Source organism: Myotis lucifugus, unplaced genomic scaffold (assembly GCF_000147115.1).
Source record: "Myotis lucifugus unplaced genomic scaffold, Myoluc2.0 scaffold_10, whole genome shotgun sequence".
Lineage (NCBI taxonomy): Eukaryota > Metazoa > Chordata > Mammalia > Chiroptera > Vespertilionidae > Myotis > Myotis lucifugus.
The window spans coordinates 10,028,847-10,042,985 of record NW_005871058.1 but is presented as its reverse complement, the minus strand read 5'-3'; the positions used below and the strand labels follow the sequence as shown (position 1 = coordinate 10,042,985).

The 14,139-nt window shown below is 38.7% G+C and overlaps 1 protein-coding gene and 1 pseudogene across 1 annotated transcript in view; one reads left to right on the top strand and one right to left on the bottom strand.

The window, feature by feature from the left end:
• Window positions 1-6,335: 6,335 nt before the first annotated feature.
• LOC102420923 lies at window positions 6,336-6,876 on the bottom strand (annotated as a pseudogene).
• A 6,366-nt stretch (window positions 6,877-13,242) lies between these two features.
• The window catches only part of CLEC1A (C-type lectin domain family 1 member A), an 18,932-nt gene continuing 18,035 nt past the window's right edge, over window positions 13,243-14,139 (top strand). Inside the window, exon 1 of the mRNA XM_006084233.3 lies at window positions 13,243-13,539. Within this exon, the coding sequence (XP_006084295.1) occupies window positions 13,425-13,539 (115 nt within the window). The 5' untranslated portion in view covers window positions 13,243-13,424. The remainder of the gene's footprint in view (window positions 13,540-14,139) is intronic.

Sequence of the window (14,139 nt, the reverse complement as noted above, 5' to 3'; positions counted from 1 at the left end):
GATTCAAAATTAATATTTTGATACATTACTATGCCTTGGTTTTCTGGGTGGCTGTAATTTAATCTAGGTCTGTCCATATCCAAAAGATCTCTTGGATGTCAAGTAAGATTTTTGGAGAATACTGGTCAGAATTCTCCCAGAGGCCTTGATCAAAATTGTTTCATGCTCTTAACCTAGTCCTTTTTACAGAAGAATTCTCTCAATCCTCAAGCACAGGGCCAAGGGGAGATAGATAGGCAAGATGAAGAGTATTATAGTTTTTACTCTCAGGCTCAGTGATGTCCTTGTAGCTTGAGTAATTAGTACTGCTACTTCAGGAGACTGAGGAGCAAATAAAACAAGAGAGATGCTTCCACTTACCCATGGTAGTTAATGTAATTGTCTGACATTGTATTCTTTTTTTTTTTACATTGTATTCTAATATAATTCTGCTTTTAAGAGGCATTGAAATATATAGGGTTTTTTCCCCCTCCCCTTCTTTAAATGGCCTTTGCTATCTCTGATTCCTCATTCAGTTCTAGATCCCTTTCAGTAATAACTCTTCTACTTAATCTACTCACTAATATACCCAATAATAATTTCACTAAACTGTTGCTTTATTTGATAAATATATTTCTAGGAAAGAGTTTGATAGATAAGCAAAGAACTGCCTATAGAATATTAACTGTTTTGTCTGAAGCTTTATTTAATTTTATACAAGTAGTACTATTTCTTAAAATCATAAGCAGACCTTTAGAAAAATGAAATAAAACAAATAAAAATAACAACAACACATAAGCACACCCAGTACCCATCAATAGGTGAGGAGATAAAAAAGCTGTGGTAGGCCCCTAACTGGTTTGGCTCAGTGGATAGAATCTCAGCCTTCAGTCTAAATGGTTGCAGGTTCAATCCCCTAGCCCTGGTCCAGGCATGTGCGGGAGGCAACCAATTGACATATCTCTCTCACATCAATGCTTCTCACTCTCTGTCTCCCTTCCATTCTCTCTAAAAATCAATGGAAAATATCTTCGGGTGAGGATTAACAACAACAAAAAGCTGTGGTATATTTGCACAATAGAATACTACTCTGCCATACAAAAGAAGGAAATCTTACTTTTTGTGACAGCATGAATGGACCTGGAGAGTACTGTGCTAAGTGAAATAAACTTGTCAGAAAAAGACAAATACCATATGAGTGCATTCATATGTGGAATCTAATGAACAAAATAAACTAACAAACAAAATAGAAACAGACTCATAGAAAATGAGAACAAACTGACAGCTGTCAGAGGTGAGAGGGGTTGGGGAGCTGGGTGAAAAAGGTTAAGGGATTAAGCAAAACAAAACAAACACAAACAAAAAGAATACAGACAACAATATGATGCTTGCCAGGGGGTACAGGGGGTGGGGAGAGGTGGAAGAAGGCAAAAGGGGGGATAAATGGTGGTGGAAAGAAACTTGACTTTGGGTGGTGAGTGCATGATGCAGTATGCAGATGATGATTTATGGAGTTGTACACTTGCAACCTATATAGTTTCATTAACCAATGTGACCCCAATAAATTAAATAAAAAACATTTTTTAGTCACTTTTATACTTTAACTAGAGGCCTAGTGCACGAATTCATGCATGGGTGGGGTCCCTTGGCTTGGCCGGCGATTGAGGCCTACTGGGGTGCTGGCTGGCCGTGGGAGGGGCTGTGGGAGGTTGGCAGGCCTGGAGGGGGGAGGTGCCATGGGAGGTTGGCTGTGGGAGAACACTGACCACCAGGGGGCAGCTCCTGTGTTGAGCGTCTGCCCCCTGGTGGTCAGTGCACATCATAGCGACTGGTTGACCAGTCGTTCTGATCGTTCTGGTTGTTCGGTTGTAACAGTCACTTAGGCTTTTATATATATATATATATATATATATATATATATATATATATATATATATATATATGGATATGTTGTCATTTGAGAACTAATACAATCTAAATTCAAGTCTCCTTTTCCAATAAGTGTAGACACTTCAGAACTCTTTTACTAGTATCCTCACAGATTTATTTCAGCATTGTGTCACTAGTAGTCTGTATTTCTTATGTTTGTTCTAATTATCTCATTGCATTTTATTTTAATAGGTTTGAAATCAGAAGCACAGTTACACAGGAAAACTCATCCCACAATTGTGTATGGATTCATGTGTCAATAATTTATGACCAGCTTTGTAGTATGCCCTCATATGGTATTTGTGAGAAGAAGTTGTCGATGTAATGATGTGGGTGTTGACATGGAGGAGCAGAGTGAAGTATATAAGACTAGAGGCCCAGTGCACGAAATTATGCGCGGTTAGGGTCCCTAGGCCTAGCCTGCAATCAGGGCCATCTTCCACCCACTCGCCAGTCTCCAGTCCTGCCCTGCCGCCTCCACCCACCCTGGTTCCCCATTGGCTGGGCAATCGATCTGAGCCTGCGAACCGGGGGGGGGGGGGGGACATCAAGAGGTCGGTGTTCTGCCCACTCTCCAGTCCCCAGTCCTGCCCCCCCCCACCCACTCCAGTTCCCCATGGTTCCCTGTTGGCCATCCAGCAATTGGAGCCTGCAGGTTGGGGAGAGGGACTGAGAGGTGGTCAATGCACCTCATAGCAACTGGTTGATCGGTCATTCCGGTCATTACACTGTTATGGTTGCTGGCCTTTCATTATATAGGATAGTAAGGAGGGAAGAAAACAAAACACAATGAGTGGTATTTGAGGCCAAAATAAATGCTAGAAATATCAAAAGAGCTCAACCAACTTTAATCTTAACTGAGAGACAGGATGGAGACTGTGATTTCTATATGTTAACTCATTGGTAACCCAGTATTATGTTCTAATGGAGCTAGTATAGCATAAGTTGAATTTTTATTCTATAATTGACCTGGCATATACCTGGGATTAATCAGAATTCCTTGGTGTTTCAGGAGATCTTAACTTCTGGCTGTAACAAAATAATTCTTACCTTAAAAAGTGCCACTGGAGTGTTCCTGCGATTTGTTCCTCCACATTTAGCAGTGCATCATCAGACACATGTCGAAGGCACAATATAATTCTGAATAGCTAAATAAAAAAATAAAAAAATAGCTTCTCTATAATCAGAGCTATTTTTTTATTTTGTTCATCAATATGATGATAATTGTGACCAAAAACTTCCATAAAAAGCAGGAATTCTATCTTTTTTCCCTTTTCAATTAAATAGCCCAGAAAATATGTCTGCCACATCTCTGATTACTAAGATCTCCTGTAATGTGTAATTGTAGGGAAACTGCTCTTAAAAGAAAGCTTTCTCCTTTTTTGGTTATTTAGTCACATTTTTAAAATTTTAATACTTTTATTTTTCAATTACACTTGACAATCAATATTATTTTATATTAGTTTCAGGTGTACACCATGGTGGTTAAATATTTATATACTTTACCAAATGATCCCACTGGTAATCCTATACCCACCTGGAACCATACATAGTTATTACAATATTATTGACTCTATTTCTTATGCTGTACTCTACATCTCCAGGATTATTTTGTAATTATCAATTTGTACTTACTAATCCTTCACCTTTTTCACCCAGCCCTCCACCCCCCCTTTCCCAATCTGTTCTCTGTATGTATGAGCCTGTTTCTGTTTTGTTTATTTTGTGCTTTCAATTGAACATACAAATAAAATAAATTGGTATTTCTCTTTCTCTGACTTATTTCACTTAACATAATACCCTCAAGGTCCATCCCTATTGTCTCAAATGGTAAGATTTTATTTTTTATAGCCAAGTAATATTCCATTGTATAAGTACCACCTCTTTTTCATTCAATCATCTATTGATGGACACTTAGGTTGCTTCCATATCTTGGTTATTGTAAATAATGCTGCAATGCACATAGAGGTGCATATATCTTTTGGAATTAGTGTTTTGTATTTCTTTGAATAAATTCCCAGAAGTAGAATTGCTGGGTCATAATGTACTTTATTATTTTTAAATATATTTTTATAGATTTCAGAGAGAAAGGGAGAGGGAGAGAAAGATAGAAACATCAATGATGAGAGAGAATCACTGATCGGCTGCCTCCTGCATGCCCCTGACTGGGGATTGAGTCTGCAACCCTTTGACCAGAATTAAACCCAGGACCCTTCAGTCCAAAGGCCAACGCTCTATACACTGAGCCAAACCAGCTAGGGCAAGGTAGTTCTATTTTTAATTTTTGAGGAATCTCCATACTGTTTTCCACAGTGGCTGCACCAATTTGGATTCCCACCAACAGTCCATTCTCTCCACATCCTCACCAACACTTGTTGTTTGTTGATTATTGATTATAGCCATTCTGACAGGTGGTATCTCATGGTGGTTTTAATTTGCATTTCTCTGATGGTTAGTGATTTTGAGCATCTTTTTGTATGACTATTAGCCATCTGTATGTCCTCTTTAGAGAAATGTATTCAGGTCCTCTGCCCATTTATTTGTATTGTTTGCTTTTTTTTTATTAAGTTATATGAATTATTTATAACTTTTTGATATTAACCCCTTATCATTGGCAAATATCTTCTCAGGATTAGTAAGTTGTCTTTTCATTTTGTTGGTGTTTGTTTGTTTTTGCTGGGTAAAAACACTTTTAGTTTGACATAGTCCCATTTGCTTACTCTTTTTTTTTGTTTCCCCTGTCTGTGGAGATATATCAGAGAATATATTACTAAGAACAATGTTATACAGTTTACTGTATACATTTTTTCTAGGAGTCTTATGGTTTGGGGGTTTAGATTTAAGTCTTTAATCCATTTTGAGTTTAGTCTTTTATATGTTGTAAGAACATGGCCTAATTTCCTTTTATTTTTTGCATGTATGTGTTTAATTTTCTCAACACTATTGAATAAACTGTCTTTAGTCCATTATATATTTTGATCTGTTGTCATGGATTAATTGACCACATAGGCATGAGTTTATTTCCAGACTCTCTAGTCTGTTCCATCAATCTCAGTCTGTTTTTATGCCAGTATCATGCTGCTTTGATTACTGTAGCCTTGTAGTATAGTTTGCTATGAGGTAGCATGATATCTACAACTTTTGTTGTTCTTTCTCAAGATTGCTTTGGCTATTCAGGATTTTTTGTGGATTCATATAAATTTTAGAATTATTTCTTCTAGTTCCATGAAAAATGCCTTTGGTATTTTTTAAGGAATATAAAACTATTTATTAATCACTGTTTACCAGTATTTACAATAAAGTAAACAATATACATTGGGTAACATTCTGTTTACTACAAAGCTATTGTTTTTCCTGGCTTTTGTTGAGCCAGTACCCTAAACACTGAGACTGAGCCTACATGTAAGGATTGAGTTGGAGCAAAGAGAAAACATGCAGATCAAGAGTTTAGATTACAAAAAGTTTGTTCACCCATTTATTCCAGCAGATCCCAAATTGCCAAGGTCTCTAACAATCTGATTAGGTATCCATGAGTGAAGTATCACACATTCTTTGACCCTAATTTTTTAGTCAATATAGCACAGGGATTTGAACTTCTTGTAAAAGAACATTTTAAGAGGTGAAACCTTTAAATTAGTGTTGCTTACCTAATCAAAACACATCAGGGTTTGCCTAGTTTTCTCATTTGGGAGAGGAGGTTATTGGCAGTGATAAAATTTTCCTTTCAGGGGTTTTGCAAATAAACTTGCATTTATGATGGTAAATATGGATTCTGATGTGTCTACTTTAAATTGTTCATTTTAAACTGCTTATATTATATTTAAACTGTCCAATTAATTACAAATTATCTAATTTCAAAGGTTAAAAATTTCAGGAAAAAATTTCAATTTAACTTCAAATGATTTTTTTCTTAGGTTGCTGAAAATGATGGCAGCTCAGAAAAGAGCTTATCTATTGTTTTGTTTTGGTAAAAAAAAAATAGAGAAAAGAAAAAAAAGAAAGAAAACCATTTACATATGTGTACACACCTGCTCTCCTCTCCCCCCCCCGCCCCCCCCCCCACCCTGCAATAAACAAAAAACCCAAATGATCCTTAGGCACACATACATTCTGACTGAGTAATGACTATGGAGATTTCTCCCAACATTTAGAAAAGTTTCTCTAATGCAGCGGAAAAAATACAACAACATGGTATCGAATGTTCTTTTCTGATAAAGGAAGCAACTACAGAAAGCTTTTGTTCAAAGTAACCAGTGCTATAGATGCAACCCCGCCCCAACAACTCCCCAGCACTACTTCAAAACAAACATATCAAACTTGATTTTCATTATAATGTAGTTCTTTCTTCACTAATAAAATTAAAAAAAAAAACAAGACCCAGATTATATATATATATATATGTATAAATATATATAAAAAGAAATGCAAACAATTATTGGGCTTCGTCTTCTGGACAAGAATGCCAAGTTAGTCTTTCTTCATAGAAAGCAATTACAATTTGAGGACACTTCATCTTTGCCAGCACCAAATCAGCCTCATCTGAATCTTTCCATTTCATGAGAAACATTAACTCCCCACTGCTGTCTGTGGCACCAATTGTTCCTTCAGGATCAAGACCTCTGGCAAAGCCACTTAGTTTATCAGTTTATCTCTTTTCTTCTTTGATTTGCTATCATCAGAGTCACTGTCAGATAAAGACTTTCTTTTTGTACCATCTTTTTCTTTACCAGCCTTTTGAGGAATGCTTCAATGAACTCTGGGCAATCTAAGGTTTCTTCAGTTTCCCAAGTATTGTCAGCATCTGTGAATCCTTTCCACTTCAGGAAATAGTCCTCCTTCCCATTCACTACACATCAGTCCAATACATTTTCCACTAAAAATTCTTCAGGCTCTGCCTTCTTCAACTTTTTTACTCTCTCCATTCTGTTTCTTTCCCATTTTTTGCAATGTAGTTTTATTCGAGGCCATCTTTTATTGCAGATTGGAAGAGCTATTATTCACTGCCTCCATGCAACTCCGGGTCCAGTCCCGAGTCTCGGGCTGGGTTTCTCCAGTGTCTCTGGCCCTGCCTGCCTTCAGCTCCAGCCACTTACCAGGGTGGAGGGGGCCGGGAAAATGCGCTTGGGACTGCTTGCTGGTGGGGCGCCTGGAGAGGGATTGGCATCGCCCACGCTAGGTGACAGTGAGGGGCCATGCCATAGGTATTTTGATAGAGATTGCATTGAATCTATAGATTGCTTTGGATAGTATAAACATTTTAATATATTTTTTCTATCCATGAACATGGTATATGCTTCCATTTATTTGTATCTTCTTATAATTATTTTTCTGAGTACAGGTCTTTTACCTCCTTGGTTAAATTCATTGCCAGGTAGTTTATTATTTTTTTATGCAATTGTAAATGGAATTATTTTCTTAATTTCTCTTTCTGATAGTTTGTTATTTATATATAAAAATGCAATCAATTTCTGAACATTAATTTTTTTATCCTGCTACTTTACTGAATGCATGTATTAATTCTAATAGTTTTTTTTGGTGGAATCTTTAGGATTCTCCCTATATAGTATCATGTCATCTACAAATAATGACAGTTATACTTCTTTCCAATTTCGATGCCTTTTATTTTTCTTTTTTTGATTGCTTTGACTAGGGACTTTGAGTACTAAGTTGAATAAAAGTGTGAAAGTAGACAACTTGTCTTTTTCTTGATCTATTTTTCTTTCTTTTATTTTTTCATCACCATTTAGCCCCACTGTACCTTCTCCTACCTCCACCCACCTCTCTCCACCCTGCAATCATCACACAGTTGTCTGTGTCCATAAGTTCTTTCTTTCTTTTTCTTTTTTTTTCTCAATTCCTTGTCCCTGATCTTAAGGAAATCACTTTTAGATTTTCCCTGTTGAGTGTGATGTTACTTCAGCTTTATCATATATAGCCTCATTATGTTGAGGTAGGTTCCCTATATTCCCACTTTGTTGAGAATTGTTATCATAAATTATTGCTGATGTTGTCAAATGCATTTTTTTTAGATCTGTGGATGTGATTGTATGACATCTGCACTTCATTTTTTATGTAATATGTTATATTAATTGATTTGCAGATATTGAACCAACTTTGTATCTCAGGAATAAATCCTACTTGGAAGTGGTAGATGATGTTTTTAATGTCGGGATAGGGAAGTTTTCAGTTATTATTTCTTCAAATAGTTTCTCAATCCCTTGTTCTCTCTCTTCTCTTCTGGTATTACCCATGATGTAAATGTTGTTATGCTTGATGTTGTCTCAGAGGTCCCTTAAACTATTTTCATTTTAAAAATTCTTTTTTTATTTTTGCTGCTCTGATAGAATATTTTCTGATAACTTGTCTTCCAAATCACTGAATTGATTTTTTCCAGTGTATTTTTTTAAAATATATTTCTTTATTGATTTCAGAGAGGAAGGGAGAAGGAGAGAGATAGAAATATCAATGATGAGAGAGAATCATTGATTGGCTGCCTCCTGAACACCCCACACTGGGGATGGAGCCCGCAACCCAGGCATGTGCCCTTGGCCGGAATCGAAACTTGGACCCCTCAGTCTGTAGGCCGATGCTCTATCCACTGAGCCAAGCCGGCTAAGGCTTTCCAGTGTATTTTTAAAAATTTTTTTTATTAATGTCAGAGAGGAAAGGAGAGAGAGAGAGAAAGATACAAACATCAGTTATGAGAGAGAATCATTGATCAGCTGCTTCCTGCATGCCCCACACTGGGGAATGAGCCCACAATCTGGGCATGCCTTGACTGGGGAATGAACCATGACCTCCTGGTTCATAGGTTGACCCTCAACCACTGAGCCATGCCAGGTGGGCACTTCAATGTATTTTTATTTCAGTTACTGTAGTATTCATTTCTGACTGGTTCTTTTGATGGTTTTCATGTCCTTTTTTTATGCTTACTATTTATTTGTTGAAGTTCTCACTAAGTTCGTTGAGCATTCTTATAACCATTGTTTTGAATTCTGTATCTGATAGATTGCTTCCCTCCATATTATTTTGTTATTTTCCTGTATATTTCTTTTGTTGATTCATTGTCTCCTCATTTTGGCTTCCTCTCCGTATTTACTTTTTCTATATTATTTAGATCTGCTAAGTCTTCCCACCTTGGCAGGGTGGTTTTATGTAGTAGGTGTCCTGTTTTGCACAGTGGTGCAGACTCCCTGCTCAGTGAGCTGGGTGTTTCAGGAAAGTCCCTTATGTGGGTTGTGTGTGCCCTTCTGTTGTAGTTAAGCCTTGATTGCTGTTGGCACGTCAGTGGGTGGGATTGATCTTCAGGCTGACTCACTGTGAATGTTGGTCATTACCACAGCATACGAGCTGTTATGTAGTGTTTACCCACAGAGCAGGATTTGCCCCTTTAGGGTCTGTTACTTGCTTAGACCACCCTTTGGATGTGCCATTTGTGGTGCTAATCAAGTAGTGCTCTGTTGTGGTCTGAAGTTGGCCATTGGGAGTGTTGGTTCTGAGGCCTCTTGGGAGAGTCTCCAGTGCAGGCCAATGCCAAATACTGCCTATAACTGGCCTTGGTATTCTTTCTAGGAGCCACTAAGTCAGCGGTTCTCAACCTGTGGGTCGCGACCCCTTTGGGGGTCGAATGACCCTTTCGCAGGGGTCGCCTAAGACCATCGGAAAACACATATTGAATATATAATTGCATATTGTTTTTGTGATTAATCACTATGCTTTAATTATGTTCAATTTGTAACAATGCAAATACATCCTGCATATCAGATATTTTCATTACGATTCATAACAGTAGCAAAATTACAGTTATGAAGTAGCAACGAAAATAATTTTATGGTTGGAGGTCACCACAGCATGAGGAACTGTATTAAAGGGTCGTGGCATTAGGAAGGTTGAGAACCACTGCACTAAGTGATATGTCTTGGGAGCTGCCTCTGCTGGACCTGGATGTGCATGGGAAAATGCACACTGTGAGGCCAGCTTCCACCAGTACTGGGCCTAGGGCAGGTCAGCACAGGTCACAAGGCACCTTGAGATCTGTTGCTGCCTGCCTGTTGCCTGTAAGGCTCAGCCTTTGAAAAGGCCTGGAGTGGTAAGGAGGGGCTCTCGGAGTCATGAGGGTAGGATGAATCATGTTTACCAGGTTCATCTAGATTCAGATATGGTGCTAGTGCTGAGCCTGAGGCCACTCATCAAATGTCACAGGGTACACTGAGGCCAGTCACTCATTGCCTGGAGCCTACAGACCTTTGTGGTGGGTTGGAGTCCCAGGGAGTCCTCAGGTTGGAGAAAGTGGAGTTCACCAGATTCAGATTCATGTGGGGAGAGGGCTCAACACAAGGACAATGGTGACTTTCACTCTAAAGCCACAACAGCTCAGTTTTCTCCCTGTATGTCTCTGGTACCCTCTGAGCTTGGCTGGAACTCCTGGAGAGTTTTGTGTGTGTGTGTATTTTTAAAAAAATATTTTTATTGATTTCAGAGAGGAAGGGAGAGGGAGAGAGAAGAAACATCAGTGATGAGAGAGAATCATTGATTGGCTACCTCCTGCACACTCCACACTGGGAATCGAACACAACCTGGGCATGTGCTCTGATCTGGAATCGAACCATGACCTCCTGGTTCATAGGTCAACACTCAACCACTGAGCCATGTTGGCCGGGCAATTGCAGTAATTTTAAAAGTAGTCTCCCAGCATCTGCCTTGTTTTCTGTTTATTTTCAAACATAGCAGAGTGATTCCATTAAATTTAAACCAAATCATGTCAGCCTTCTGTGAAAACTCTGTGATTTCCCATATATCTCAGAGTAAAAAAAAATCAAAATAAAAAGCAAAAAATCTTTAAATTGAGACAATTACTGTGGCATACTTTATTCTTTTGAGTCAATCTATTCTTCTCTAAACTCATTCCATTTAGGACACTGATTTTTCTATTGTTTCTCAACTAGAGCTGGCATGCTTCCCCCTCATACCTTTTCAGCTCCCTGTTCTCTTTATCTGACTGATTCTTACCCTAGAAATTTCCAGGCTTAGCCTTACATCTCTTTTAAGTCTGCAAAAATATCACTTTCTTAATGTGGCTGACTCTTCTTCATTTAAAATTAGCAACCCTCCTTCCTATATATCCCTGATCTCTCTTATCTTCCATATATTTTTCATAACTCTTATCAGAATCTAGTAAACTCTACAACTTACTTATTATTTTCTTGTATGTCATCTGCTTTCCTCCATAGAATGTAGGCTCTAAAAGGAAAGAGAGTTTTATTTTATACTGATATGTCTCAGATAATAGTACCTGCATTCAAAGAATATTTTTGTCATTGTTGAAAAAAATTATTTAAAGACAAGTAGTAAAATTCTAATGCAAATAGTTTGGCAAAAATTGTCAAAGATCTATGTGAATAACTGAAGTTTGGAAAATAGTTTTCATTGCCATTTCATTAGAATCATAATTATCAGTATCTCCTTTATGTATATATTTTTAGGCCCCTGTTTTGATTTCTAATATTCCATCTTTCTGCTTCATTCTCATATGTGCTTCACTTACTGTTTCCTTCCATTTTTTTTACTGCCTCCTCTTCTATAACCTTTTCTAATACATCAACCCAATGAAAATTACCAAATGATTTTTTATTTCCTACTTTTTACAAGGCATTATGCAAGAAGAAAGGTCTCTTTCCATTTGCTTTATTTAGAATAACCCAGTAAACAATACATAGGTTGAGATGCATGATGAATCCACAATATATAATTTCTGACCAATCCCTCATAGGGGTTGGTGGCCCTAATCCAAGCATCTTCCACACTCTATATTTAGTGTGCTTGATTTAGCCAAGCTGTCATCCCCAAATATAGAAATATATTAGTAGAATAATATAATTCTATTATACTGATTTGGAAAGAATTTTTGGACATTATCTAAAACAAACTTCTCATTTTTTTCTCAGCTTAGGAAATGTAGACACAAATTGTTACTAGCTTCCTAAAGTCACATGTAGTTAGTAATAATTCTAAAAGTCTTTACTTCCAGGAAATTGTGTCCATGATCATGATGTACCATCCTATCTAATAAAAGAGTAATATGCAAATTAACCATCACTCTGCGACAAAGATGGCAGTGCCCACAGCAGCTGGGGCAGGATGCTGGTGGCGTCACCACAGCAATGTGAGCCCAGCAGGCATTGCCACAGCAACCCATTGAGCAGGCAAGCGTGGCCCACAGGCAGCACCCCGCAGGGCCTGCTTGCCTGTGGCCGTGGTGTGGAGCAGGCAGGCCCTGCAGAGAGCAGAGAACCACAGGGAGCAGGCCCAAGCCATCAGTAGGACATCCCCTGAGGGCTCCCGGATTGGAGAGGGTGCAGGTCGGGGTGAGGGACCACCCCCTTTTGCACGAATTTCGTGCACCAGGCCTCTAGTGTGATATAAAATGTTAAATTGAGTCTTCATACTGTAAGAAGAAAGATTATTCTTTCTCTCTTTCTTTCTTCCTTTCTTTCTTCCTTCCTTTCTCTCTTTCTTCCTTTCTTTCTTCCTTCCTTTCTCTCTTTCTTTCTTTCTTTCTTTCTTTCTTTCTTTCTTCCTTTCTTTCTATCCTTTTTTTAAATTTATTAATCCTCACCTAAGGATATGTTTAGAAAGAGAGATAGAGATAGAGATAGAGATAGAGATAGAAAGAGAAAGAGAGAGAGAGAGAGAGAGAGAGAGAATGAAACCTTAATCTGTTGCTTGTCTTATGTGCCCTGACTGGGGATTGAACCCACAACCTTTTAGTGTATGGGACAACACTCCAACTAACTGTGTCACCCAGCCAGGACCAGAAAGTGCTTTTAAGTTTAGTTCTGTCACTAAGAAGCTATGTGACTTTAGAGCAATTTCTCACCTAGCTAGGCTTCAATCTCCCTTTTATAAAATAAAAGAATAGGATCAATTAGATATTCTCAAAAGGACTCTTTTGTGCTCACATTCCTTGTATATGATGCTTTATACTATAGCCCCAGAGAAAGGAAGAGGCTGGAACTGTAGTCTCTTCTGTTTTCTCAAAGGCACCGAGAGGTGAAATTTGACATAAGTGCCTCAGCGAGTGTATGATGGGCAAGAAAGTAGATAATATATCCCTCTGACTGATGATTGTTTTGCAGAGTCTGAAAATTGGAATTGGCTCTCTGCAATTTTAAGGTCTTGCCTTCTTTACACAGTTAAACAGGAAGTACAAACAGATGAACAGAAGAGATCTGAGAAGCACCACCGCTTCGGTAATTGTTCAGACAGAGACCGCCCAAACAGAAAACACATGCTATTTCCCCTTCGCCTGACCAATTTGGCGTTTAGAGTACAAGATTACAGGCGAGGGGTTGGGCCTCTCCAGGCAGGAACTGGAGTCAGACGCTTCCCTGCTACTTGCTGGGAGAGAAGAACATTAGGAATGCCTTTCAGTGCCTGCGTTCCTGACCTGTCCCTTAGAAGCCTGGCAGCTCGGGGAAATCCAGCCACAGCTCACCCTCAACCTTGCAGGAATCCTGATGCAGGCCAAATACTACAGCACGAACAACATGCTGGATGAGGAATGGGGCACCACCTTGAGCCTGCATTCTCAAGCCTCTACTCCAGCCCAGCGCCCGAAGCATGGGCACACAGGTACTCTGTTCTCTGGAGTCCAAATTGGCCAGACCCTTGAGAAATGCATGAGATAAGCTACCTCTCCGAGGAATGTACAAAATAGGGGAAAGACAGGTGAATGTTTTCATGATTGACAATCATGTGAACTGTTCACTTTCCACCACTTGTGTTCCACTTCCTTTAAGAATATCTGAAAAAAAATTAAACTCAGTATATACACAGGTGTTTGTTCTAAGATTCTCTTGCTGGCAGAGGGCTTTGCAGTTGAGGGTGTGTTGTTTTGACCAGTTAGGTATGTCATACAAAGTTGAGATTGTGTGTACGAGTAAAGCGTTGTCCCTTCTCCTCGCCATCCCATGAGGGCTAAATCCAATGCTGTTTTATTTACCATCTGTGATCTGCTCCGGAAAGTTAGATGTTTAAAGGCTACCTTTTGGTTAGTTTTGAACTCACGGCTTTGGGGGGAGTTTTCCAAGCAGATACACCAAACCTGGTGTTTTCCTATAATTGTTCTGCACCGTGAAGTTGTGAGGCCTTTGGAGAGTCATATCAACATCAACTGTTTGGCTTTATCATCTGTGGAATGAAGGGGATTAAAGCAAATGCCTCTTAGGGCCC